The 27954-nt window shown below is 36.8% G+C and overlaps 2 protein-coding genes and 1 pseudogene across 2 annotated transcripts in view; all 3 read left to right on the forward strand.

Moving 5' to 3' along the window:
* The first annotated feature begins 2 nt into the window (after positions 1-2).
* Positions 3-4798, forward strand: LOC132110307 (peroxisomal N(1)-acetyl-spermine/spermidine oxidase-like; annotated as a pseudogene).
* A 495-nt stretch (positions 4799-5293) lies between these two features.
* On the forward strand, positions 5294-7137 carry wu:fj13e08 (zinc finger protein 37 homolog). The gene is made up of 2 exons (XM_059518296.1): positions 5294-5448; positions 5745-7137. The coding sequence occupies exon 2, from the start codon at positions 5837-5839 to the stop codon at positions 6770-6772; it is 936 nt and encodes a 311-aa protein (XP_059374279.1). The 5' UTR covers positions 5294-5448; positions 5745-5836; the 3' UTR covers positions 6773-7137.
* Positions 7138-11006: 3869 nt separating this feature from the next.
* LOC132111129 (zinc finger CCHC domain-containing protein 24) overlaps positions 11007-27954 on the forward strand; it is a 29586-nt gene continuing 12638 nt past the window's right edge. The window contains exons 1-2 of the mRNA XM_059518297.1: positions 11007-11512; positions 13918-14118. Coding sequence (XP_059374280.1) covers positions 11276-11512; positions 13918-14118 — 438 coding nt within the window. The 5' untranslated portion in view covers positions 11007-11275. The remainder of the gene's footprint in view (positions 11513-13917; positions 14119-27954) is intronic.

Genomic DNA, 27954 nt, shown 5'->3' on the forward strand with positions numbered 1-27954 from the left:
AGATGAAGTCCTCAGATGAATTAAGGTTAGTTCGGTCGTGTGACCGAGTGATCGTGTCGTGCACGAACAGAATAGAATCAATGGCACTACGTTCAGCTCGTGATTCTCAAATATTTATAATCGGATGCAGCATCTCAGGAATTAGTGCCGCTCAGAAATTACTAAAACACGGTTTTCATAATGTACACATCATAGAAGCGACTGCGAAAATCTGTCAGAGTTGAGTTGGTCCACAACAAGTATGCGGAAATGTGTCTTTTATTTTAACGGCTACAGAAAATGAATCAAAATGGACAGACATCAATTGAGTGGTTTTGCAAAAAGAAAGTTAAAGAAAGCCAAGGACGCTAGACGTTTAGCTACAATTCAAAATGTTCCAGGGATCGAAAGTTTTTTTTAAAACGAGTGAAGAATGAGCTCAGGACAACAATGACACAGAAGCGATTGACTGCACTCTCCCCGTTTACCATTGAAGTTAAAGTTAAAACAATACCGTCTACAGCCGCGAGAGGGCGCTCTATGCTGCTCAGTGCTCCTGTAGTCTACCCCTGAAAACGTAGAGCGCCCTCTCGCGGCTGTAGACGGAAATGTTTTCTCTTGGTTCCTGGTTCTAAATAAATGCGACTTATAGTCCAGTGCAACATATATATGTTTTTTTCCTTGTCATGACCGAGCGCCAACCTCCCGCTCTCTCTCGTGAGGCCAATAAGGAAGTGACTAAAACTGCAATTCATCGACTGGCCGCTTGAGGCTGGCTGCAAAAGGGAGTCCGTTCCATAGACTCCCCATGTTAAAATGCCCAACTTTACAGCAGGAAAAAACATGTTTACAGCCTGGTTCAAAAAATGATTTGGTCTAAATAGCTAATTTTGCCCTTCATGACAACTGTGAGGGGGGTGAATATTTTATAACTCATCCGTTTAATTTATATTAAGACTTAAAGTTCATAATTAAGGGGCGTAGCCGGGGCATAGAGTGACAGGTGGATTGCTGCTGCTGACACTGCCGTCGTGCTAGGTGGGTGTGGCTACAGCAACTAGCTCCCGCCTTTTTGCCCATTTTTGATTGTCCGGGAGAGTCGCGCGGTGACGCGCTGCCAAGATGGCGACGGCCCGCTCTACACACTTTAGGCTTCAAAAACACACTTCAGGAGTCTACGGGTGACGTCACAGACACTACGTCCATGTTTTTATACAGTCTATGGTCATGACGTATTTTGGGACTGATTCGACTAATACTTAGGTGCGATTTATAGTCCGAAAAATACAATAGTTGGACAAGTTAATAAATTACATTTGAGAAATCACCTAAATTATGTCTGATGGGGGAGGGGCTTTTGAGGTATAGTGTCTTAATACACCACACTGTCTTAATACGGCCCTGTGTGTGTGTATGTATGTATATATATATATATAAATATATATATATATATATATATATATATATATATATATATATATATACACTATATGATGAAAGTACATTTTAACTAATAGGTTGAATCATTCTGAGGACAAAGGTTTTCTTTGTTAATGTTAGGTTAGGGAAAGGTACCAGTTTATGCATTTTTTAACTACAGTATTTCTCGGCCACAATTAATGGTTTTATGTACTTTGTTGCATTCAATGTTTTTGCTGTTTTGTTTTTATACTTGTTTTACTTTTTAAATTTAGGAATATTGCCACAAGAAGTCGAAGTGTTTTCAGAGTAGAATATTTCAAATATTTTAATTTTGTTGTTGCAGAGACTAGAATGTACTCTGGGAATTGTTCAGTAGAGTGAAAAGCTAGCCGTGGTTTTCTCCATAGATATATCACTTTTTTTTTTTTCATTTCTTCAAGGTGATAACATTGTAGAGATCGGCGCCAACTGGATCCATGGCCCATCAAAGGAAAACCCAGTGTTTCGTTTGGCATGTGACTACCAGCTCCTTGACAAAGAGTCAATGTCTGAAGAAAACCAGACCATTGACATTGGTGGTCATCTGTCATTTGTTCCTAACTGGTTTACCAGTTCAGGTCAGAAACTGGAGCCTGAGACGATGGGGCCAGTGGTGGAGTTTTTCATGAAATGAATAGAGAGGAGTCAGCAGTTCCATCATGGTGGTGGAGAACCTCTGCCGAGTGTTGGGGAGTTTGTCAAAGCAGAGGTTGAACGACTGGCCCCTGAGGAATGGAAGGAGGACCAGGCTAACTCTGCAGTAAAAATGGCCAATAGTAAACACGCTGCTCAAGCTGGAGTGCTGTGGCAGTGGAACTCACACGATGGATGATGTAGGCCTGGGAGCCTTTGGCATGTATGAAACTCTACCAGGATTGGACTGCACTTTTCCAGGGTCAGTGACCAGAGCTTTTTCTTGTTCATTTTGAAGTGCCTCAGTTATCCAATTCCTAAATCTTGTAAAGTTTGTAAACTAAACATGTACTTTCTTGCACTCATTTTCCTTCTAGAGGTTATGAAGGTTTAATTGATCACATGATGAAGGAACTTCCCAAGGACCTAGTCTTGTACAACAAGCCAGTGAAGTGCATTCACTGGAACGACACCAAGAATGGACCAAAAACATCAGGAACATCATTCCCTGTTACTATTGAATGTGTTAATGGAGAGACATTTTCAGCAGATCATGTTATTGTCACTGTTGATTCATTGATTCAGCATGAATTGTTGGCATACTGAACAGTTTGCATCCAATACTTAATTTTAGTTTACATTATTGGTTGGTAATTGCAACTAGCATTTTATATTCACTTTAAATGCACACACTTTAAAGTAGATTTTTAAAGAAATGCACTGAGAACAGTTAAAACAAAGTACTGCCTTTAAGAGAAGGTCACATCAGAATCCAGGTTCTTTTGAGATCTTCCATTCTTTTATAATGGGGGTTTTAAATTTATGTGGAAAATAAAGCTTGTGGTAAACATAACCTGATACTATGATGTTTTGTTCTATAACACACATTAATTAGAAACCCACATTTTCAAAAATAAACATAACTGCTTCAAAATTTGGGTTTTCGATGTGAGTGTGTGCAGTTTATGTTGTAGAACGAAATGTCAAAATGTCTTCAAGTTATGTTTACTACATAACTTTATTTTACTCATAAACTGAAAAAAAAATAAGGAACCAGTGGCGAATTCTTCTTGCACCACTCTATTTTCTTCTGATTTACAAAGTCAGATGATTCGCTTAGTTTTTATCCCTCATTTACATAGTATAGCTTATAATATTATAAATATAAAAAAATATATAATACATTTTCATTTTATATATACAGTACAGACCAAAAGTTTGGACACACCTTCTCATTCAAAGAGTTTTCTTTATTTTCTTGACTATGAAAATTGTAGATTCACACTGAAGGCATCAAAACTATGAATAAACACATGTGGAATTATATATGGAATTATATACATAACAAAAATTGTCATATTCTAGGTTCTTCAAAAAAGCCACCTTTTGCTTTGATTACTGCTTTGCACACTCTTGGCATTCTCTTGATGAGCTTCAAGAGGTAGTCACCTGAAATGGTCTTCCAACAGTCTTGAAGGAGTTCCCCGAGAGATGCTTAGCACTTGTTGGCCCTTTTGCCTTCAGTCTGGGGTCCAGCTCACCCCTAAACCATCTCGATTGGGTTCAGGTCCGGTGACTGTGGAGGCCAGGTCATCTGGCGCAGCACCCCATCACTCTCCTTCTTGGTCAAATAGCCCTTGATGCCTTTAGTGTGACTCTACAATTTTCATAGTCATGAAAATAAAGAAAACTCTTTGAATGAGAAGGTGTGTCCAAACTTTTGGTCTGTACTGTATATATATATATATATATATATATATATATATATATATATATATATATATATATATATATATATATATATATATATATATATATATATATATATATATATATATATATATATATATATATATAGAATAGTTTTCATAATATTGCTTCATAACTTTATTGTTACAGTATCTGCAAGGCCTTTAACTCATCTGATGTGCTGTTTCATTACAGGATACATTAAGAAGCACCAGAGCACTTTTCTCAACCCTCTTCTTCCACTGCACAAATTGCACTCCATCCAGAGAATGGGATTTGGGACCAACAACAAGATCTTTCTTGAGTTTGAGCAGCCTTTCTGGGATGAAGACTGTGAATTGATCTACCTTGTATGGGAGGACGAGACACATCTTGCCGATGTTGTTTCTGATGTAAATATGTCCTGCATTAGAAAGTTATTTGGGTTCACTGTGCTGAAGCCCACAGAGAGGTAAAGATAGTCTTTGATTTCCTTTGATCTTCAAATGCTGCAATTTGTGCAATTATACATGTGATGTTTGTTTTCTGATGTTGTGCAGATATGGACATGTGCTCTGTGGATGGATCGCAGGCCGGGAGTCTGAGTACATGGAAACTCTGTCTGAACTTGAAGTGCTGCACAGTGTCACACAACTCCTGCGCATTTTTACTGGTAACATTTTTACTTTTTACAAGAGATAACATAAATGAATGAATAAATAACTTATGAAGTTTTTCATAACAATTTTCAGGAAATCCAACTATTACACCAAGGAAGCTTTTAAGATCTCGATGGTTCCATGATCCCTATTCCTGTGGATCTTACACCTTCGTGGCCAGAGGTTGCTCAGGATATGATATATATAACCTTGATGAACCCCTGCCACTGAAAGGCTCAAATTCCAGGGTGCAACTACTCTCATTTTGTCAATGTTTGTTTAAGCATAAGATTTGATTCTTTATGAGCACAGTGCCATATGTGGACATTTTCCCTTTACTTTCTACACTTTTTAAAATTATTTTTTGATAATGTCTTATAAACATGAATGAAACTTTGTTTGGAATGTAATAATGGCTTCTGACTGTATTGCATGACAAATATTCAACATGCCATCCAATGTTATTTAATTGCATTCCGCAAATGTTGATTTGTGGGTATCTCAAACTCTCAAATCATTATCACCAAATGCCTGTATTTTTCACAAATGTAATTATTATAATTTTTTTGTGATCTGATTTTTTTTTTAATTAAATTTTTTATTAAATAATACTTTATGAAGTGGGTTTGTTTTGTGTTTTGTAAACTTAGATATTAGATTGAAAAAAATCTAAGTTTTACTGGTTTAGCTGATATAAGAAAGGAAATTGTTTGTAAATAGTAGGCCTACTATTTAGTTAAAATATCTGGACATTGTTCAAATGGGACCCTATACATTTACAGGTAAAACAATAAATGTTATGAGCACAGAATTGCCCTAGACTTGATGTTGTCAATCCCGCCCAGTAGGTGGCATTATGCACACATGTAGTTGCTTCTCAACTCGTTACTAAAGGCACCGAAGAAAACGATTCAGCGACGCAAATATCATGGCAAATATGGATTTTCGTCAACTACAATAAAAACTTTCCTGAATTCAGTAATATCCGGTGAGTGGTGTGTAATACGCCTGCAATTCCAACCTTTTTTTTTTTTATCTATTTTCCTACACAAGTCAGAACTTAACAGAAAAATGTCATATTTTGCTGTGAAGTTAGTGCAGTTTATTTAGCACGTGTATTTTATGGTAATTTTAGTTTAGCCAACTGTGCAATTGCATGGTGATGATAATAATGCAGTCTCGACAGTAATTTCGATAAAAAAAACACGGCAAATACGTAGTAGGACAGAGCATTGATATCTTTATGCTATATGATATCTGATATTGATGCCTTGTTTGTTATAGTTCTGGTTCAGCTTTCTGAAGGATTCAAGTCCAGTCTCAAGAGGAGCCAGTGCAGTTGAATTAGAGCATCAGAAGTCAAAGAATTGGTTAAAATGGAGCAAGGTTTGCCATCTGCAAAAGTAATTTCCCAGCACTTTATGAATGGACGCTTAAAAAATGAAGATGACAGATCACTGACCTCGCAATCAGACTTCATTAAGTCAGAAATACAAGTTAAAGTGGAACCTGATCTAGATGACACCTCATTGCTTGATGTGAACGAACTAGGAACATTTGCTCATTCGCAAGGGAATATTAAAGAGGAGTTTTTGGACCTTGGTCTGCAAATCTTACCAATTGGCCTAATGCCTCCAGTTGAGATGGAAGAAGAGCTTGAAATAACAAAGAACACACACAGTTCTCCAGATGAACCTCTGAACAGAAGATCTGACTCATTGAGCAAAAGAAAAAAATGCACAGACAAGCAGACAACGAGAAAAAGAAAATTAACAGAGCGAACAGAACAAATTATACTAACTGAAATGAATCCTGATGTGTCAAACGAAGAAAAGAACTGTTTAGTAATGCAGGGGAAAAAAGGCAGAACATCTGACAAACAGCACAAAGAAGAGCGATTTAGTTGTGAAACCTGTGGGAAAGAATTCCAGCGGTCAGATCTTCTCACGGATCACGTGAAGATTCACAGGAGACAGAAACCATACGCTTGTGGTCAGTGTGAAATGAAGTTTGCCAAGCCCTCTTATTTACAAATACACTTGCGTAGACATGCCGGTGACAGGCCTTTTCCATGTGACCAGTGTGAGAAGAGGTTTTTTGACATCTATGACTTAAGGGTGCACCAGAGAGATCACACTGGAGAGAGACCTTATATGTGCCCTGAGTGTGGGAAGAGTTTTAAACGTGTTTACGTACTTAACAAACATAAACGGACGCACTCACAGGAGAGACCTTTCCAGTGCTCTGTGTGTGGTAAAGCATACAGATATGGCTACAGTTACAGGTTGCATCTAAAAGACCATCTTGATTAGGGTCCATGATGTGTATCAGTACTTTTCTTAACAATCAAAGGGTCTACATTTTTATTCATTCCTTAAACGATGAATGTTTGCTTATGTAAAGTGGAAAGCGTGTTTTTAGTATTTATTTCATTTGAGAAGGCTTTTTGACTGAAATTGACTAAAATCTTTTTTTTTTAATCTATACTTTTTATGGTGGTTTGAATGAGTCATCTCATCCTCATGAATGAGTATGTTCCCCTCTTGATGAGTGTGTAGTTTACTCATGTAGTTGTCCACTGATTTATAATAGACAATTCTTTTGCTTTTTACACATTTTTTATGTTTTCCAAGCAGCTTTCTGTAGCAAGCTTGCATTAAAATTAGAGGATTACAAATTTAAGTCTCAGTTCTCTTACTGACATTTTGTATTGGAAGAAATTTTTCAACCCAACACAGTATCAGCACTGTGAAAATAAACCTTACACGAGTGAAATATTGACAGAATGGTAATGGTTTGGAAGTAAAGGTAATTTTGCTATGATGGCCCATGTTCTGTACACATATGTCTAGATACTACCATTCAAAGTTTGGGGGCATTTTTTTATGTTCTTTAATTACCTTTTCTTTCACCATTGGTCTTCATTGTATGGATAAACACGTTGGAAAAAATCTTTTAAGTATCTTATTTTATGTTCCGCAGAATAAAGTCATGCAGGTTTGGAACAACTAAATGGTGAGTTCATGTCGGGGTGAACTATTTTTACATTTCTCCACCAGAGGGAGGCCAAGTACTTTACATTCTGACCACCCCTGAGTTTTGCTGAGTAAGCCAATGCCCACCCAGTATGCAGCCAGTTTCAATAGAACTGTTCAGATCAAAATGTTGACAATGCTGGCACAAACAATTAACGTGTTTTTGTTTTATATAAAAAATCGCATCTTTAGCAAATTCTGAATTTAGTATAACTTAATCAGTAGTGTATTGGATCACATGGATTTATACGGAATAAGAGGAAAGATAATGCTCTGTGTGTGCTATGGTGGAGTCATGTAAGTTTATGTACTAAAAGCGTCATTCAAATGAGTAATACCACTGATGCATATTTTGAACTTGTAAATTTAATGATGTGACACTACATCTGTTTATGCTTTTTGTGTTTATATTTTTACAGTTTTTTACCATGGTGTGCATTAAAAGGCCTCTAGCTGAGTTTACAGATACACTAAGAGAAGAATATGAATCCATTGCTGCCACTGATTTGGAATCTGAATGTCCTCCTCGAAGCGAAATCACAGAGCTGTCCAGGGCCTGCATCAGTAGAGACTCTCAAAAATGCCTGGGAACATTTCATGAGTGAAAACATCATTGATGAGATCCTGCAATGCACCAATCTGGGTGGGCTGAGAGCAGCGTTAGCAAAAAAGCAAAGTGTGGCAAAAGATCACTAAAGAAGAGCTAAAAGCCTTTACTGGTCTGAGTCTTCACATTAGTGTAGACAGATGCTGCATACCAATCCGGGAACTGTTTATTGATTCATTACAGAACCCACTGTGTAGAGCTACCATGTCTGTTGGTAGATACCAGGATCTTCACAAATTCCTGCAATTAGATAACAAGAAAACCAGAACTGTAAGAGAGACATCAGACCACATGGCAGCCTTCCGAAATGTGTGGGACCTGTTCATGATCAGCTGTAGGAAAAGACTCATCTCCAGGGATTGTGTCACTGTTTGCAAGCAGCTTGTGCCATTCCAGGGAACATGCAAGTTTTTTATTTTTTTTATTGTAATCAGTGGTGTCTGGTGTTTCCAAAGAAAATACTGTCCTTTTGAACATTACACTCATCAAAGAATTTTAAAAAAGCATCATTGTTTCCACAAAAAATATTAAGCAGCACGACTGTTCTCGACCCTGATAATATATTTTTTTCTTGAGCACCAAATCAGCATATTAGAATGATTTCTGAAAGATCATGTGATGTGACCGGAGTAATGATGCTGAAAAGTCCCCTTTGCTTGCATAATGTAATTCCTTCTGCCACTGAACTAAATGGTCAGCAGCAGGAGAAAAAGTGGTACAGTAAATCGACATTTAGCAGGCAGTTTTATCCAAAGCCTTTAGCAGTATATTTTAATTTGAGGCACTTTGGGTTAACTGTCCTCCTTAAAATCACACATTTCATTCTTGTAGGGATCGAATCAGTGGCCTTCTAGATACCAGCCCATAGCCTCAAACGCCGTTCCAGACTGTGATTGTTGTTGTGTAACCTAATGGCCTTGCCTTATGTGTTTATTTTTCATGATAGGTCTCAACATTACAATGGACAGCTACTTCCCCTGTGTCCCTCTGGCAAAAAAGCTTTATGAGAAAAGCTTGACCATGGTGGGGACCCGACACCATAAGAATCTAGATGAGCCACCTCTATGTTAAGAGCACAACATGCCTCTGAGTTTGGTTTTTGTGGCAAAGTATTCATGGTAAGCTATGTGCCAAATGATTTTGTTGAGTACAATGCATACCAGTAATGTGCCGTAATATTGCCGTTGTAAACTTCTACTCCATTTTCATTGCTCAGCACACTAGCTTCATGGTAGGTGGTCAAGACTCATAACACCCAAAGGTTGTTCATAAAAGAGTTGGTGAAAGAGCTTGTAGTGTCTCAGATTCAAAGGTGCAGAGAAGAAAGCCCTGTATTATCCATGAACATCCTTGAGGCCATAGACAGATGTGGGATGTGCACATCATTGTTAGCTGTCAATTCTGAGCTCCAAGAAAAGAGCTGTCAGAAAATAATCAGAAAATGATGTTATTACTGTCCATCTGGAAGAGACAGAAAAGTGAGCAAGTTCTGTAGTGAATGTAGTCGCCCTGTCTGCAAAGATCAGTCACGTGGTGATATGCTACCAGTGCATGCCTTAAGACCCACACAGAAACAGCTTCTATATTTCTATTTTATTGATAATGACTGTACTGCTGACAAGTTGAAGCATGCTGTTTTATCATATTAGATACGTTTGAAAGTTCTGTTACAGTGCTACTCTCATATTAATATTAAAGCGTCTTTGGTGTTTCCATGTTTTCTACAATACAGTGACACTATATATGACACAATGACACTATAAAGACGGTCCATGTCACTAGTTAAAATTGCTTATTTCTCTGGACTTAAACATTATTCAAAACTTTTGTGATAATGTAAGTAGGCTACACAATCCACAAAATATATAAGACCATTCTTCGGGTTTTTGGATATTAAAAAAAATATATTACATATTGTGCCTTTAATCTGTGATTCATTATCTTTTTTTGTACAATGTTAATTTGACATCCATGTTTTTAGATATAATGTTGAATTAATCATTTTTGTGCATTAAACTTGATTGAACATTCAAATTTAGTTATTTACTAAACATGTATAAATTTATATGAGTGCTATGCATCTAACTGAATCCCAGAAACATTCTTGGGGGTAATGTTACCTGTTCTGTTTAGATCAGAAGTTCTGAAAAGTGTCTTCAGAAAGGCAAGTGAGGATATTAACAACACCACAAGGTGAAGTACAAATCAGTTTGCCATTGTAGGGAAAGATACCTAAGGTGAGATAATAAGTTGTTCTGTTGGTTTGCTGTGTGAGAATCTTTTAAAACCCACCTGGTCCAGCAATATGCAGCCCTTATGTTCTGGTAGTATTCATTTGTTCTTATTCTATTATTTTCTTCACCACTTCTAATACTAATACTTGATGTGATGTCTTTTTCATGTGTTTTAACCAACATCTGTTTGTAGATCATCACTTAAGAGTCTCACCCCTCTTGTTAAATAAACAACCCCATTTGCTGCATCAGACTATTGGTTTCCTTAAGGTGTTTAGTTTCACATATACCGTCCAGTAACCTCTTCCATATGAACTGGTGTGAGTTAAATTGTTTTGTAGGGGAGATTTTCTGAAGTGTTTTAGTGGGTTTCTTTATGGGAGTAAATACGACAATATTTGAATGCTTATAAAGTACTAGATTCGTTAAAACTGCTCTGTTGGAATCGTACATTTAGATGACGTCTCGTTTAAAATCATTTTAGTTTTTATGAAACCACAAACTAAGCATTTTTAAAAAATAGTTGTGTTTTTAAATATGTTTCGTGATAGATATGAATGTTCTGGTGAAATTAGCTTTATAAAAGCGCGTGTTGATTGGCCATGTGAGACAATGACGCGCACAGACGCTACATGAATATTCAATGATTTCCTTGCTGTTACAGTGCAAATAAAGCGAGATAACGGGCCGTGGACAGCGGGCTAAAACTTTTTATTCTTGACATACCAGAGCAATGACTTTTGTGTAATTACGAACATGGGACACGGATCCCAGCGAAGGAATTAGGGTCTGTGGAAGAAGAGAGAGAAGCTCTGATTTTTTTTTTTTTTTTTTTTTTTTTTTGGGTGTGGAAAACCGGACGGCGCATTCACAGTAGATTCTGAACAAGTTTGCCTTTTCCAGAAGTAACAGTGGAAGAGTAAAAGTTACAGTAACAATATGAGCTTGCTGTCTGCTATAGACACCAGTACCTCAGTGTACCAGCCTGCACAGCTTCTCAACTGGGTTTACCTTTCTTTACAAGACACGCATCAGACGAGCGCCTTCGATGCCTTCCGACCCGAGCCCAACTCTTCCCATCCGGACCTGAACTACAGCAAATCTCCTGCCAATGACCTGAGCTCCTCTCTCAACTCCAACTATCTCAACAACTTCTTTCAGCTGCAGAGGAATGAGGTACATCGTTTTCTGGTTTCCTACAGTATATATATTTTTTTAAAATAAGTTTATGGAGATAACGGTCCCTGGCCACTGGAATAAGATTTATTATGTAAAGCGCAGTTGACTAATGCATGTCTAATGTAGCGCGTCTAGTCTTGGCTACATTTGCACAATACACAAATGCTTTAGGCGATTTACATAATCTTTTAATCTCTTTAATGGAAACTTGAAACAATAATTTTGTTGTTGTTTTTTTCTTTTCTATTGTTTAAAAATATTAAATCTTATTTATTTATTTAATTGCAATACTATGCGAATAATTTATAGTTTCAACGATCATTAAATGGTGCCAGTGTGCAGCTTTGCATACTCAATTTATTGTATTTTGTAACAGCACGTGTACAGCCAAATGAGGCTTAATGTCAGCATGTAGAGGTCCAGTAAATCAGAATTCTAGGTTTGATGATTGCTTACTGATCTCTGCAGGCCTAAAATGTGTGCTGCCATAACTGAGGATAATCAAAGATGATGCTGATTTATGAGGTTGTTATGTTGCTTAAGACATGAGACTTAATCTATATTTTTTTATCAGGTAAAGAAAGTAAATTGTAAATATAATTAATGATCCTCTCTGAATAACTAGATTTGATTGTATTATTAAAAAGGATACAATGCCAGTTTATGAGAAGATTTGTAAATTAGTATGTGTATTTTTATGAGTGTTTAAATGTATAATTCATAAGTTATTTCAAGATTCAAGTGAGATTAATGTAGGCCTACTTTTGGGAGCTGCTTATATTGCTGTATTTATACTTTGGCTACTGGAAATTTTGTCATGAAACATTGATAAGAAGAAAAGAATATGGTTTTTGTTTATCATTAAAATAAGGAATGCTCATCAAATTAAATATTATAGTTATGACACTCGGTATGGTAAAGGAGCAAACATGGAACTGAAAGTCTTTTGAATGGTTTTTGTATTCTTCAGTTTATTTTTTAAAAGAGAGAATTACTTCCAGTAGCTTGAACATATGAGTGCATTTTCTTTTTAGTGATGTAATGACAGCGTTGTGGCTGAGACATATGTAAAGTTTTGATGTTTAGTGAAAAGTGGAGTGTAAAGTGTTAACTGGTATTGTGTGTGTTAGTGGTGAATGGCAGAAGTTAGAGTGACCCCCTGACTGGCTCTCCAGCTGTGTGAAGGGGTGAGGAGGAGAGATGACGTCCGCTGGTGTAAATGTGTGTGAGAGCCGTATCCCTCTGGAGACGCATAGCTAAATTCCTTTCTGACCGCTACATTCAGTATTGCGGTCACATTATTGCACAAAAATAATTGTATGAATGCATTCAGACATATCTGCTGATCATCTTAATTTCTGTATTTCCATGACGTTTAAAAAATTACATTTAAAACACGGCTGTATGGTTTGTTATTTTTTGGTTTAGCTACACAAAACTCCATACATTTCCATTGCCTTCACATACACTGCTTGTTGAGACTTCACTCTCTGTTGTTCATATCTGAAAATACAGTGTAGCTGGAGGCTTCGTTTCTCATGACAACTTTTTATAGGCAGTTTATTTTTGAAAATAAACACGTCTAAAGATATCTAATTGCATGTAACTCATAATCTTTGTCAGACACACTCAGAGGTTTGTGTGTTTCTCATGGATTCTTCTCACAAAGAATGAACATCAGCTGGATTTGACCAGCCTGGATAGAAAATGAACATCACACGTACAGCTATAAAAGAAAGATCTAAAAAAGCTTGTTTAATGCATTCAGAGATTACCTAACTGATGAATACAAATTTGTCTGAGAGATATGTGCAGAAACTGTTTATTGTCCTGGCTTGCTGAGAACTAGATGACAGTTATCTGGACTTGCCAAGTATAAAGTTTCAGGACTGTCGAACATGAGACTTCAACAATAACATAACCTTCCAAACCATAACCAGAGGAAGACATCACTCAAGCAATATCTTCCCATTCAAACTGTTTCTAGAGTTTGTTTGATTATCTACTGTACTCTCTGTTGTTAAATGGCAATCTGATTTGCATATCTTTGACTCATGTACTTATCACTGGATTATTGGATTATGTCGCCTCAATTTATTAATTTATCCTGAATTAGGAATCTCTCTCTCTCTCTCTCTCTTTTTTTTTTTTTTTTAGATAATAATATTATAATAATTATAATAATATTATATGGCTAATAGAGTTCTACATAACTGAGGACATTGTTTTTGCCTATATATTTAATCAAAAAAAAAAACATTGCCTATAATAAGTATTTAAGAGCACCATATTATGACATGTTAAATTTAAACTGCTTCTTTGTTTTTTTTTTGTTTTTTGTTTTTTTACATATTGGGATAAAACAAATTTTTGGATTATGTATGTCCTGTTATGTTTTGCAGGCCCTGAATAATGGTTTATACAAAAGTGTGTCCCCGTACGGCTCTCTTAACAACATAGTGGACGGGCTGACCTCTCTAACGGACCACTTCTCCGACCTCTCCCTGTCCTCTGAGCCACGCAAGCCCAGCAAGAGACCTCCACCAAACTACCTGTGCCATCTCTGCTTCAACAAGGGACACTATATCAAAGACTGCCCGCAGGTAAGCAGCCAGCGATCTCTGCACACACTGGGGGGATAGAAAGAGAGACATGTTGCTTCGTTGACTAGCTTTTCCAACAGGCATCTCTCTGTCTTTTTAGTCATGTGTCTTAAGTTAATTCGGAGTGCTACTGTGCTGAGTGTTGAGGGGTAACGCAAGGCCACTGAGCAATCTTAAAGAAAACAAAACAATGAAATCATCCTGTTTTTATCTGTCAGTAACATCAGTCCATAATAATAAAAACATTTTCATCAGGGATATCACACATAAAATATGTTCAGCAGGAAAAGAGGCACACAGTCATTTTCACAAATAGTCTCTTAGCCACATGTGTTTTGCAGGTGATATTAGTCATTTTTGTTCTAGCAAATGTAACTAAAAGTTTCATAAAGCAGTGGTTTTGTATAGATTCATGACAAAATGTTTACAAGGCATCACATTTAAACAAATGTTCAAGTTTATGTGGCATGACTGGACTCCAGTGAGATAAGAAATACTGCAGAAGTCAGAGATGCTGGAGTGAGAATGTTTTGTCCTCAATATAAACACATGACTTTTCTGATTTAAATTCGCTTAAATGCACTGTTTTACTAGAAAAACCATAGGAAATCATGAGAAACCACTCCTTGACCTTTAATTGTCTTGTTTTAGCTATTGCAACATCATTCTCAGAGCAATGCTTACCCTCAGGACAAGGATAAAAATAACATAAATTTAAACAGGAATGGGCAGATTTAATGTAGAGTACTGTTTTTTTCCCAGATATTTTCCTTGTCCTATCTTTGGCTTTTTTCATCCCAATACTGATTTAATTAATAAAAATAGTGTTAAACTTGCAAAAGTTCCAGAAACAAAGATAAAATACAAGTGTTTGTGAAGGAGCCATCTTTAATTTTAGTGTTTAAGCTTTTAGTGTTTTATAGTCTTTGGACATAGAGACAGGGTGAGGTTCTTGTTCAGGCCCAGACTCAAGTCAGAGCTGCATGGAATAGTAATGCAGACCAGATGTGGGATTAAAGTGGCAAACCTCCCTTTATGAAAGATGATGAGGGTTCCCTGCAGACTGCTAAAAGTCCTATCATGATAAAATATCTCCACCTCTTTGTGCACGGCTCAGGTAATTTATAGACTTTCCTTTGACGTTGTCAACATGGTGTACTGAAATGCACTGATGTTTGTTATTATAAGGGTTTTTGCTGTCACAGATGGGTGATGGAAAATATTGCTCATGTGCCATTAGGCCTTGAACTGTAGTTGTATCAGTGTTATGATGTAATCGTGGATTGATTTACAAAAACATAGCAGTCATGGTCATATTACATTAACTGTGGTGTTATTGTTATTGCCATTAAGATATAGAGCCATTTTCAAAAGCAGGGCTTTTTAAACTTTAGATGCTAAGGGCCCCAAAATATTAAAATTCCTTTCTATAAAGGAAAAAATGTATAAAGACCCATTTATACTGTGTGTGAAAAAATATGATATTATAAAGATGTTGGCTACAAATATATATATATATATATATATATATATATATATATATATATATATATATATATATATATATATATATATATTATATATATGGCCTTATATTGTTACTGTACTGAAGCCAAATTTTGTTTATCTTTTTTTTCTGTCAACTGTTAGAGTAATATTAGATGTGTAAACCTGAAAAAAACACTAAGTTTCACTAAGTTGGAACCACCCTCTCATGTTAAACAACTTGGAAAAACTAATAATAAAAGAACAAATGCTGAGTTTTATTATGACAAAACACTACAGGCTATAATACTAGTCTGAGACCAGTCAGTAAATCATTGTCAGAACTGTCCTGTTTTAAATTTCAGTTGATTGTGTGAATGCCAGTGGAAACACAAGAAAAGTCCTGTCCCCCAAAAGTGTCCACACCTACTCAATTCAACACTGCTGCAATTTACCTCCCCCTGGGGTCTCACTTTCTGAGATTTACTTTCCATTTGTCATATGCTGAATCCATGTAGATACTCGTCCGGACGCAGCAATTCGCCCTTGATTCCTGCCAGAAACGACAATTGAAAATGATAAATGTGGTCTGATCTTGTCTCAGAGGAAATGAATTCCAGGGTAAGCTGGTCCCCAATAAGGGTTTGTCCTGTCCACTACATACTCCCTGCCAACACAAACACTGAGGATTTGACTTCACAGGGCACAGCGGGACCTGTGATCTAAAGCCAGTGCTGAGAAACACATTCTCATGCCTTCTACCAGCGCACCATCTAGGTCCCCATTCGTTTCCTCACCAGACGAGGTGCAATGGGCCAAGCTTCCCAGTCAGGACAGGGGCAGAGTTTCAAAACACAGCCATCCTGAGGACTGAAGCTGGTTGTGGTGGGGGTGTCTTGGCCAGATAGGAATTGGGGAATGTCATGGCTTGGTTGGAGTAGAGCGTGGGGGCAGGAAGTGTGGTGGTTATGTCTTCTGGTGTGTGTGGTTCAGACTCACATGTGTCACCTCGGGAAGTGGTTCTGGCCCTAGCGGAGCTCCACAGGGAGCACTAGTTTAGAAAAGAACACCATTGAGCAGGCAGCTGTTTGACCAACTCTGCTCTGCCCAAGGGCAGCTAGTGAGAGTTATGTAAAGAAGCTTGACAAAACAGGGGAACAGTTTTGCCCTGTCATTCATTACCCATAATTCCTGAGACCTCAAAAATCCATGACTTTGTCCTTCTTGTTTATATTATGCCAGTTTAATATCAGTCAATGAGGCTCAATCTACCCCTTAAACAGAGATGCGGTGGGATTTCCTCATGGAAATGTGCGCTGGAATGTGGCTTGTAGAACTGTAAGAGCCCTGGAGGTAAGCTCAGCTCGTGAGTCACGTCCTCTGCATAGCATCCCTGTTGCCAATGCCCTTTTTTGTGTCACAGTCTCATAGTGACAGTAGATGTCATTCTGACTCCCACCCTCACCCGATCAATGTGAGTCTTGTCAGGAAATTGCTGAAACATGGTACAGGGTGCATAAAAGAATGCCTTTTGTTAAACTAAGAAATTACTACAGGGTCACAATCGTGTTTCTGTCTCCTACTTACATTTTCCCTGCTTGCTGTGTGTTAGTGGCACTGTGCTACAAATGGGATGTTGGATGTTTTTATTGCTCAAAATAGAAAACTTTTAATCATGCAGAACATACTGCCATTGTTCTTTTTTATTTTAATCATAGTCTTTTCTTTTGAAGTAAAGAAATCAAGAAAACATATATTAATTATATTAAAATATTCTTTAAATGTAAGAAATATTCATTAATATAATATTCATTATTTGTATCCAATTTTAATGTTTAGTTGACATTTCAGTTGATGAGAAAATGCTAAATAAATTAAACCACATATTAACACATTTTATATATTAATATATAAACATGCATCAACATTGAACAAAAAAGAGCATGTGAAAACTTTAAAAAATCTGAAGATCAATATTCTGAATATTGTCATAGCATATTCATTATTTTTATCCAGTTTTACTTCAACATGGCATGTTTAGTTGCTAAAAATAAAAGTTTAGTTATAAGTATTCACACATTGCATATATTAATTTAAATAATGTCTCAATGTAATACAGTCTATGTAAGCTGCAATGTTATGTTTATGTTGTGGATATATGTGATTAATCTCATATGTGTAGGGTGTAATTAAATAACCTTCCAGTGATAAGCTTCAGTTGACTTTGCTTCACAAAGGGAACTCAATTATTAGTGCCTATTATTGGATTATTTCCAAAAATGTCTTCTTTCTAGACTCTTCAATTTTTTTTAGTGCCCTGTTAATGTCTTGTAGTGTTCCTCATCATATTTTGTCAGCGATAACATTGAAATGAAGAAGTTCAGCATATTTTTTCGTCTTGTTTTCAGTATCGCTTGTAAAATAAAGAAACACCCTTTGTTCAGTAACAGTTTTGCCAGTCAATTCATTGACAAGATTAATACTGAATACTGAGGTTACATGCAATTCAGTGACTCTAAAGTGGAGTAGACTCAGCTTGGGTCTGTAGTCTTCATATCCTTTGATTGGAAAACTGTAGATTCTCTTATGTTAATCGGAAACAAATGAACGCCATTGCTTTCATACAAAGCTCTCATCATTCTTTTGACAATACATCTTTTGTTCAAATCATAATCATTGCAATGGCATGTGTATAGCTTTATTTCGTGTTCCTCCAGTGTCCCAATGGTCTGTTTTTAAGTAGCTTTTTACAGTTGAAGCATCTTTACTATTCAGTTTATTTTGGGTTTAAAGGATTGCTTTTTTACTATTTTGTAATTTTACTATTTGTAAAATACTTTTGTACTTTTTTTATATAGTTTTTTTAATTAATCATGTAATTTGCATTTTGTGATGCAGGTTTCATTCAAGTATCTTTTTTTTTTTCTCAACGTAACACAAAATGTTTTGGGCCACTTAAGTCTATTGATTAATAGTGGCAGATTCAACACTCTGGAGGCGTCCCCCATCATCATCAGCAAATGGCACCCCCATCATCATCAGCATGAGTGAAATCTACCCTAGCACTTTAGCACAGTGACAACTTCATTACTACCAAAGCAAAGATCTTTGTGAACTTGCATGTTTTATTTCACCAAACAGTTTATCCACCGTTGATCAGAGCGATAAAGCTTTAATGATTTGTTGCTGTCATTATGTAAGATACAGAAATTGTAAACATTAGCCTGGGGTTGTGTAATTTATTTTGACAAGAAACCTTTGTTTGAGACAAACTTCCATTACAATTGCTCCCGCCTGTGAAAAGAAAAACTCTCTGATGTAAGAGGCTTTCACTGAGCTCTTAGTAGAGAGTCACCTTCTCCTCAGTCTCTTGCTGAGATAATTATATAAACTTGGCTCTAATAGGGAGCCAAAGTGACAATGCATTTCTTGCTTCTTGATAGAAACAAAAAATAGCTGTAACTGCATACATAAGAAAGTCCATTTTCAATCAGAAACTATGTCAGGCTCAAATAATGAGGTGTGAATATGTATTGTTAAAATGCTTTGTAATATATAGTGCAGTTTGTCATTTGACAGTTGCTATGAGTGCTAGAAAACATTTAATAACTGTATCAAAAGCCACATACAATCAGTGACATGGTCAGATTCTCTGTGGATTCAAGTGTGCCTTTTGTTGTACACTATATATAATATCATTATCTGTTTTTGTGACATTTAATCAGGATTTATTTAAATCTTGAAAGAATTATGAACTGAGTTAGAATTGATTCCTTTCTGCACCAAAACATGCTGTCAAGCATTTCTGGTAATGTTTTATGATGATCTGCTTCGGAAATCTTTCTCTTTATGATCAGACGTTTCAGTTTAAAAAACCAACTTAAACTGAAAGTCAGTATTTTAGATGTACAACATAAAACGTTTTCAATTTCATGAAAAAATTATACACTTTAGAATAGGGAACTCTTATTCACTATTAACTATGATTTTTTCCCCCATTAAAATCCTAATTTGGTGCTTATTAATAGTTTAGTAAGGTAGTTTTTAAGTTTAGGTATTGGGTGGGATTAGGGATGTAGAATAAGGTAATGTAGAATAAGGCCTTAATATGTGCTTAATTAGTACAAATAAATGGCTAATATTCTAGTAATATGCATGCTAATAAGCAACTAGTTAAGAGACCCTCTTTACTGTATCAGACAGGGATCATATACAGTATTGTTCTACTAAAAAGAAATAATAGTTTGTAGTGTAGTTGTATTCCATTGACTGAGTTTACAGGCATTATTACAGAGAATCTCGGCTCCGAAGTTGTTTTACACAGATTGATGTTATTATATACAATTGAACCCAAATCTGTTTGTATTCATGTTTGTCCAGACCAGCTGCTCAGTGTTTCTCACAGCCTATCAATCTGCTGTCCTGGGAAACAATCAGTTTGATGTTGTAATGTAGATTTAGTGTAAACATTTATTGTCCAAAAAATGTGTTGTTTTTTTATGTATAGCATAATTATGTACAATAATAAAAGTATTTTGAACTATAATGATTCATCTAATTTGGTACTGACTATTAATACAGTTACTTTAAAGTCAATAGTCAAAAAGTATGAATTAATAAGTTTTTAGACACTTTTATTCAAATAGGATTCATTAAATTGATCAATAGTGTAAAGACATGTATAATAGCAAAAGATTTATATTTCAAATAAATGTTATTATTTTAAACTTTCTATTCATCAGAGGATCTTTACATTTTTTTAAATCATGGTTACCACCATGAAATTAAGCATTATTTTCATAAATGTTTCTTGAGCACCAAATCAGCATATTAGAATGATTTCTGAATGATTAAGTGACACTGAAGACTTTTCAAAGACATAAAAAAAATCTTACCAACCCCAAACTTTTGTAATAGTAATGTACGTATACACCAGTACTGTATATTTATAAATTATAAATGAAAGTGCATTTGTAAGAAGTGCAACAGACTGCAACTGGGTGTAGAACAGAGTGCCTCTGTATTTATATACATCTTAATAAAGCATCAGTTTTGCTGATGGTGTGAAACGGTCAGCTGATGAAGGACAGCACTAGGGAGAGCACACTTAACAAACTTCCTCAAAACGGAAATCAAAGTTAAAAGAATATGAAAAGCAGGTTTCCTGCCAGCTGCTTTGTGTTCTGTACAGAGAGTAGCACTCTTCCTCTGACTTTGCTGATACAAGAGCGAATGCTCCTCCCTCTTTTTGGCCTGTAGATGTCCCTTTGCATGAGACCTCAATATCAACAACCAGAGAGTAATGATAACAGCTCTTCAAGTGAGAGTTGTGATCTGTTGTCATATTTAGAGATAAGAAGACCACAAATGTGGCTGGTGTCCTGTTTCAGAGTTGTTTCAGTGTATTTTTTTTTAAAGCATTATCAGTAAAGCATGCTCTCCTCAAAGAGATTAGTGAGGACAAATTAAAGGGAACAATGGTATTCTCATTTTTAAAAAGACCCTCAAAACAATCACAGAGATTCCTGCTTTGTGCAGATAGGTTATACTGCTTGGATAAAGTGACAAAAATGTACAGCGCTTTACAGATGTGGACCAGAGTTTTGAATAATGGATAATTTTTTGTCCACACAATGAAAGTCAATGGTAACAAAACATGTAAGCACTTAAGATTTCTCCATTGGTTAGTCACAGGAAGTCACCTTTTGAATTATTGTTCAAAGTCGCTTAATTTTAAACCCTAGACAGAGCCACCGTGAACCTACACAAGGTCATTGGTATTGTTGATGTTACAAGATTAGTTCCTTTAATTACATTGTACCAGCCTAATAACTTTAGTGGAATGACTATTTATTTGTTCTTATCTAACATGGAAACACATCCAGCCCAGCTTAGAAGAACAAATAATGTACAACTAATACATTATTACATCTAATATCATATAAACAGATTACCAGGACAGATCCATCCCTCTCACAAGAGTCACTATATTCCAAACTGAATGCCATCTCTCATATTTTGACCTCAGGATATGAAAGTGCTGATGCAGAGAGTCTTCTGTTCAAAATGAATATTACTGAGGCCTAACTGGAAGCGTTCATACTGAGGGCCAGGGCACATGAGCACAGTAAGATGGTGTCAGAGCAATAACACAGCAAGCTTTGTGTTCAGGTCTGAATTGGGATCGTCAGGGAGGGCCTAGTGCTGGGAATGGCTGATGTTAATTAAGGGTCCCATTGTTTGTCTATAGGATCCCCAGACGTAGGGGTCAGGAAGTCAGCTCATATTGTTCACCCAGTAGGATGCTGACTACAGCACAAGTGGGGACCACAGATCTTTTTTCCTTTTTAATCACAGAACAGGCAATCTCCTGTTGGACTTATCTTCTTTTAGCAATAGAGTCTGTTATTATGGAGGACAAGGGAAGACAGTCAGCTGTGTTTTTGGAGGGAGTCTATAACATGACAGGATATCATTCTGCAGGCTGACAAACCATTGGGGAGACTCTGAGGTAGGACTCAAGCCAGGTATCTAAAAGCTATCTCAAGAGCCAAATAATCATCACTTTAAGTTGTTGTTTTTTATTAAAGTGCTTGCAAGACCACCATTTTCTTTTTTCTTTCTTCTTAACATCAACACATTTTTACATTGTTTATTTCTGTAGATAAAATAGGTGTTCTGTCTCTTGTGGGGGTTGTAAGCATTTACTAAGTGAATTATTACATTCAATGTTAAAATATCACATTGACTTACATTAGAATGTTCAGCATTTGTAATCATAATGATGGTGATGATGGTCATTGCAATGTTTGCATTCTGAAATGCGATTGGTCTTCTTTTCTCAATTTCTTTCTGACGGGACACTGCTGCATGCATTTAAAGCATTTAATTTACACAAAACCATTAATAATATTATTCTTCATTAAGAAATCTTCTGTCATCAAGAAATGACGGAGCTAAACCCAAACTGTGGTGTACTGGTTCTTGACATACAAAAGAGGCTCTTGTTGTGATCAGGAAGGTCTGTGTTAAGTCGCTGTGGTGAAGAAGTTGGGGTGTGAGGGAGAGAATCACTGAGTGTGGGGTGGGGTGGGGGGGGTGCTAGTATGGGAATGTTTTTACAGTCTGACCTGTGGTCTTCCTTCCATTCTGCTCCAGTCCTTCTCTGATACACTGAATCTGTCTCATTCCAGGTCATAGAACGGCCCCAAATAGTAAAAAAAATATCAAATCATATGACATTTATTTTAAAGACAAACCCATTTTTTTATGGTGGAAAATGCCCATAGTTAATGTGATGAAATATATCTGTGGTTACTCTGCGAAAACACCTGGGTAAGGTTGACTTCATACATCCATACATCACTGTGACAACAGTTAAAATGCATTACAAAAATAGCTACAATGTTGTTCTATAGAATAATTTGTTTGCACATGCTATTTGGTTTAATGCAGTGGAAGTAATACATTTCTAGGTGTCCAAATTCTGTACTTTTTTGTGCCCACTTTATATACATCCCTTCAGAGATAGTATATATAGTTTTAGTGCTTGTGTGTGTGTGTGTGTGTGTGTGTGGGAGAGAGAAACTGGCGAGGCTATCTGAGACAAGACAGTGAAACAGGCTGAAATGTAAACAGATTGAGTTTATCTCCATGGCTAGAGACATAACAGACAGCCCTCTTCTCTGGACACGACAGAGAGCAGCTCATCCAAAGAACGACATGCGTTTACATGGATATTTACTACACAATAAATCCCTCGTCATTATCGTAGTGTAGTCAGATAAACAGATAGCATGATAATACAGCGACAAACCACACAGATAAACAGCTCACATTCTAAGTGCTCAAAAACAAACGTGCATTTCAGCAGAGAAAAAACGTGTCTCTCGCATGAAAAAAAACAGTGGTGCAATATGTCCTCTTTGCTATGTCAACCATGTGTTCTGAAATAAGATGGAAACATTTAGATACATTACCTCTTTTTACACACAAGCCAATCAACCTGCTCATGTCATTCATTGCTACGGTAACTTAATCCCTTTTTGCAGCTGCAGAAGTCGTTAGGGTTAGCCAGACTGGCACAGAGATCCTTGGGAATTGGGTTTGACCATTGCAGATACAAGGATCTTTTGCATATGAACGTTTTGAGAAATAACATAGGGATATTTTAACATGGGGACACAATCCCTACCGGGAATTGGTCTCGTGTCATAATCCGTAGCAACCGATTTAGTTTGTGTAAAACTGTTGCTATGCCACCACCATCAGGTATACAGTCCAGAATTCCCATCTCATGTGTCATCCGTTTTCAAGGATCGCACGTGGCATTAAAATGATGAATGTACGTGTGTGGCGAGAGACATTTCGAACCCGATCCGAACCGATTAAGAGAAACGTCAGTATTATCTGCGTGAGATATTTTGCCAATGCCAGCTAGTGTTGATGTGAACCCCTTGCACTTTTCCAGTGAAACCAAATACATAAAAAACATTTATCTACACATCAGGCCAAGAAAAAACCTCCTCCTGAGTAACCGAAGAACACAATGTGCTCATTCATAAATAAACTCCCATCCGTACTCTTTTCAAGTACAACACTAATTTGAACCTGTTAACCTAGGTTCTGTTTTAATAATAACATAGTTAAAATAATGTTTTGCATGATATTAAAGGGTAATCCCGTCAAAGCGATTTCAGATATTATTCATATTAGTTTGCTAAGATAAGTAAACATGCTCTGGTTTGTTTTAAGAGATGGAGGGCTTACTGTACCTGTTTTACAGCCATTCGGTTTCAGCTTGAGAATGATGTTCTTGAAATGTATTCTACCAGGACACTGTTCTCAGAACTGAATGAGACAGTATAGTATCATTATTATTCTTATTGGGAAATTGATATCAGATATTTAATTAGTTGTTTGCCAGGGTGACCAACACTATTTCAACTGATGGACCAACACAAACTGCCTTAGTTCTGTTTGGACAGTATTTCATCACAATATCTTGGCAAGAAAAGTACTGCAAAGTTTTGCTCAGATGTCTTTTTTTCTACTCTACAACATCAAAGAAACCCTTGACAGCAAGAGTTGTTCCCATAACCTCTGGTTCATAAAATGTGACTCATAATTTGATTACGCTCTTGACTGACAAGCCTCCGTGATAAGGAAGTGCGTCATTTATAACACTAGATCAGCAGTGGCAGCACACAGCCAACAACACGTGTCTCTGTGATGTCTTTTCCTGTAAACTAGAAAGAAATGAGCTGGAATGAAGCTCGCGGTCCTTGAGAAGAGACTAAACAGCTCTTAGTGTGCAGACCCTCTCAGAACAGTCTGTTTACATCTCTCTTGATCTCTTCTCAATTACCGATAGCACGTCGGTTTGAAGCAGCAATATGTGAGAAATTATGCAGTTGTAGGTGCAGCCAACATGTCTTCTAGATGAATTGGATTATTTACTTTTTATCCAGGTTCCAGGAAATTGCAGAAATATGGTTTTGGCCTAGACTATTATTTTATCTGAAATCCACTTTTTTTCCCAAGTATATAAGTATACTTTTATTCAACAAGAATGCATTAAACTGAACAAAAGTGATAGCAGAGGCTTAAACATTATTACACAAAACTATTTTCAATAAATGCCATGCCTTTTGAGATTTCCATTCTTAAAAAAATCCTGAAATAAATAAATGTATTTACAAAAATATATTAAGTAGCTCAAAAATCAGCACCAGATCAGCATATTAGAATGCTCTCTGAAGGATCATGCAACACTGAATCAGATAGCAATGGCTGCTGAAAACCAGGCTTTACCATCACAGGAGTAAATGACATTTTAAAATATTAAAAGTGAAAATGTTCATATAAATTGTAATATTTTTTCACAATATTGCTGTTTTTACTGTAGATTTGATCAAATAAATGTAGTCTTGGTGTAAGCATAAGAGGCTTCTTTCAAAAAACATTTTGAAAATCTTACTGACTCCAAACTTTTGAACGGAGTCCTACTGTAAATTCAATCTAATTTGTCCATAGCTATTTCATAAAGAGGAGAGCATTACAACAAAGGGCCCTGCACCTTAAATCATGTCTGAATTAACACGCCAACCTAGTTTGAAAGCAGCAGAGGTTAGTGGCCTAACTGACACTGCTGTAACTGTGTGTGATGAACTTCTAATGAGAGGAATGCCAAACTTGCCTGTCTAACAGGCACAGCAAGCCGTCTTGTCTGACAGTGTACAGAGAAAAGGCCGTCATTGAAGCCCACATTTGTTCTGACTAAATTTAAATGGGAAATTCAGTGTTATTTCAAGATTAGGCTCCCTTGGGTTCTGGATTGAGGTTTTGACCTACAGTACAGACCCACTTAGAGTGTTTACCCACATGATGGCTAACGCTTGTGTTTGATAAGCCCTCTTGAAAAATATCAGTGGTTTGCCAACTATTTGCCTGTCACCAGTTTCAATTGAGTGCTGAGATGATTGCCTAACATCAGTTTGTGGATATGTCCGTGCCTTCTGCTTTGCCAGTAGACTATGTGAGCTTGCAATATAGTGTCTTTTCTCCTTTATAGTTGTTAAACATTCACTTCAGCTTGATCAGCATGGCATAACTTGCTCCTTTCTACTGCTTCATTGATTATAATTCAGAAGTAGCAGTATATTCAGATTAAATATTTATATTCGCAAGCAACATATAGTGTACGAGTTATAATTATTTTCATTTACCTTTGTTTTGGTTCTGATTAGCTACTCATCAGCAACACATGCAGATTTCCAATTGCCGACTTCCCTGCACCAGCCAATAATCTGCCATTGAAATGAATGGGAATGTTAAGGGATAGCTTTCAGCAGGTAGTTTAGACTTACTTGAGCTTGACCTGTGTAGTCAATACTACATCCTCACCTTGAATAAAGTGTCTGTGTGAGTAATGCTGAAGGGCAGTGCACATATTTCCTGTATCATCTCCCTTTTATCGTGCTTGTTGACCCGTTATTTTCATTATTAATTTGTGTCATCTACTATGTGCGATTTGGGCAGGCCAGGTCTCTTGGAAATCCCCTGTGTTTCTCAAAGGGGAGAGATAAACATAGGAAACACTGGGGTATGTTAATAACTAGTTTACAACCCGAATTCCGGAAAAGTTGGGACGTTTTTTAAATTTTAATAAAATGAAAACTAAAAGACTTTCAAATCACATGAGCCTATATTTTATTCACAATAGAACATAGATAACATAGCAAATGTTTAAACTGAGAAAGTTTACAATTTTATGCACAAAAGGAGCTCATTTCAATTTTGATTTCTGCTACAGGTCTCAAAATAGTTGGGACGGGGCATGTTTACCATGGTGTAGCATCTCCTTTTCTTTTCAAAACAGTTTGAAGACGTCTGGGCATTGAGGCTATGAGTTGCTGGAGTTTTGCTTTTGGAATTTTGTCCCATTCTTGCCTTAAATAGATTTCCAGCTGCTGAAGAGTTCGTGGTCGTCTTTGACGTATTTTTTGTTTAATGATGCGCCAAATGTTCTCTATAGGTGAAAGATCTGGACTGCAGGCAGGCCAGGTTAGCACCCGGACTCTTCTACGACGAAGCCATGCTGTTGTTATAGCTGCAGTATGTGGTTTTGCATTGTCCTGCTGAAATAAACAAGGCCTTCCCTGAAATAGACGTTGTTTGGAGGGAAGCATATGTTGCTCTAAAACCTTTATATACCTTTCAGCATTCACAGAGCCTTCCAAAACATGCAAGCTGCCCATACCGTATGCACTTATGCACCCCCATACCATCAGAGATGCTGGCTTTTGAACTGAACGCTGATAACATGCTGGAAGGTCTCCCTCCTCTTTAGCCCGGAGGACACGGCGTCCGTGATTTCCAAAAAGAATGTCAAATTTGGACTCGTCTGACCATAAAACACTATTCCACTTTGAAATAGTCCATTTTAAATGAGCCTTGGCCCACAGGACACGACGGCGCTTCTAGACCATGTTCACATATGGCTTCCTTTTTGCATGATAGAGCTTTAGTTGGCATCTGCTGATGGCACGGCGGATTGTGTTTACCGACAGTGGTTTCTGAAAGTATTCCTGGGCCCATTTAGTAATGTCATTGACACAATCATGCCGATGAGTGATGCAGTGTCGTCTGAGAGCCCGAAGACCACGGGCATCCAATAAAGGTCTCCGGCCTTGTCCCTTACGCACAGAGATTTCTCCAGTTTCTCTGAATCTTTTGATGATGTTATGCACTGTAGATGATGGGATTTGCAAAGCCTTTGCAATTTGACGTTGAGGAACATTGTTTTTAAAGTTTTCCACAATTTTTTTACGCAGTCTTTCACAGATTGGA

Source organism: Carassius carassius, chromosome 30 (assembly GCF_963082965.1).
Source record: "Carassius carassius chromosome 30, fCarCar2.1, whole genome shotgun sequence".
Lineage (NCBI taxonomy): Eukaryota > Metazoa > Chordata > Actinopteri > Cypriniformes > Cyprinidae > Carassius > Carassius carassius.

Coding starts and splice junctions, on each gene's coding strand:
- wu:fj13e08 (XM_059518296.1), top strand. CDS start 5,837: ATGGAGCAAGGTTTGCCATCTGCAAAAGTAATTTCCCAGCACTTTATG.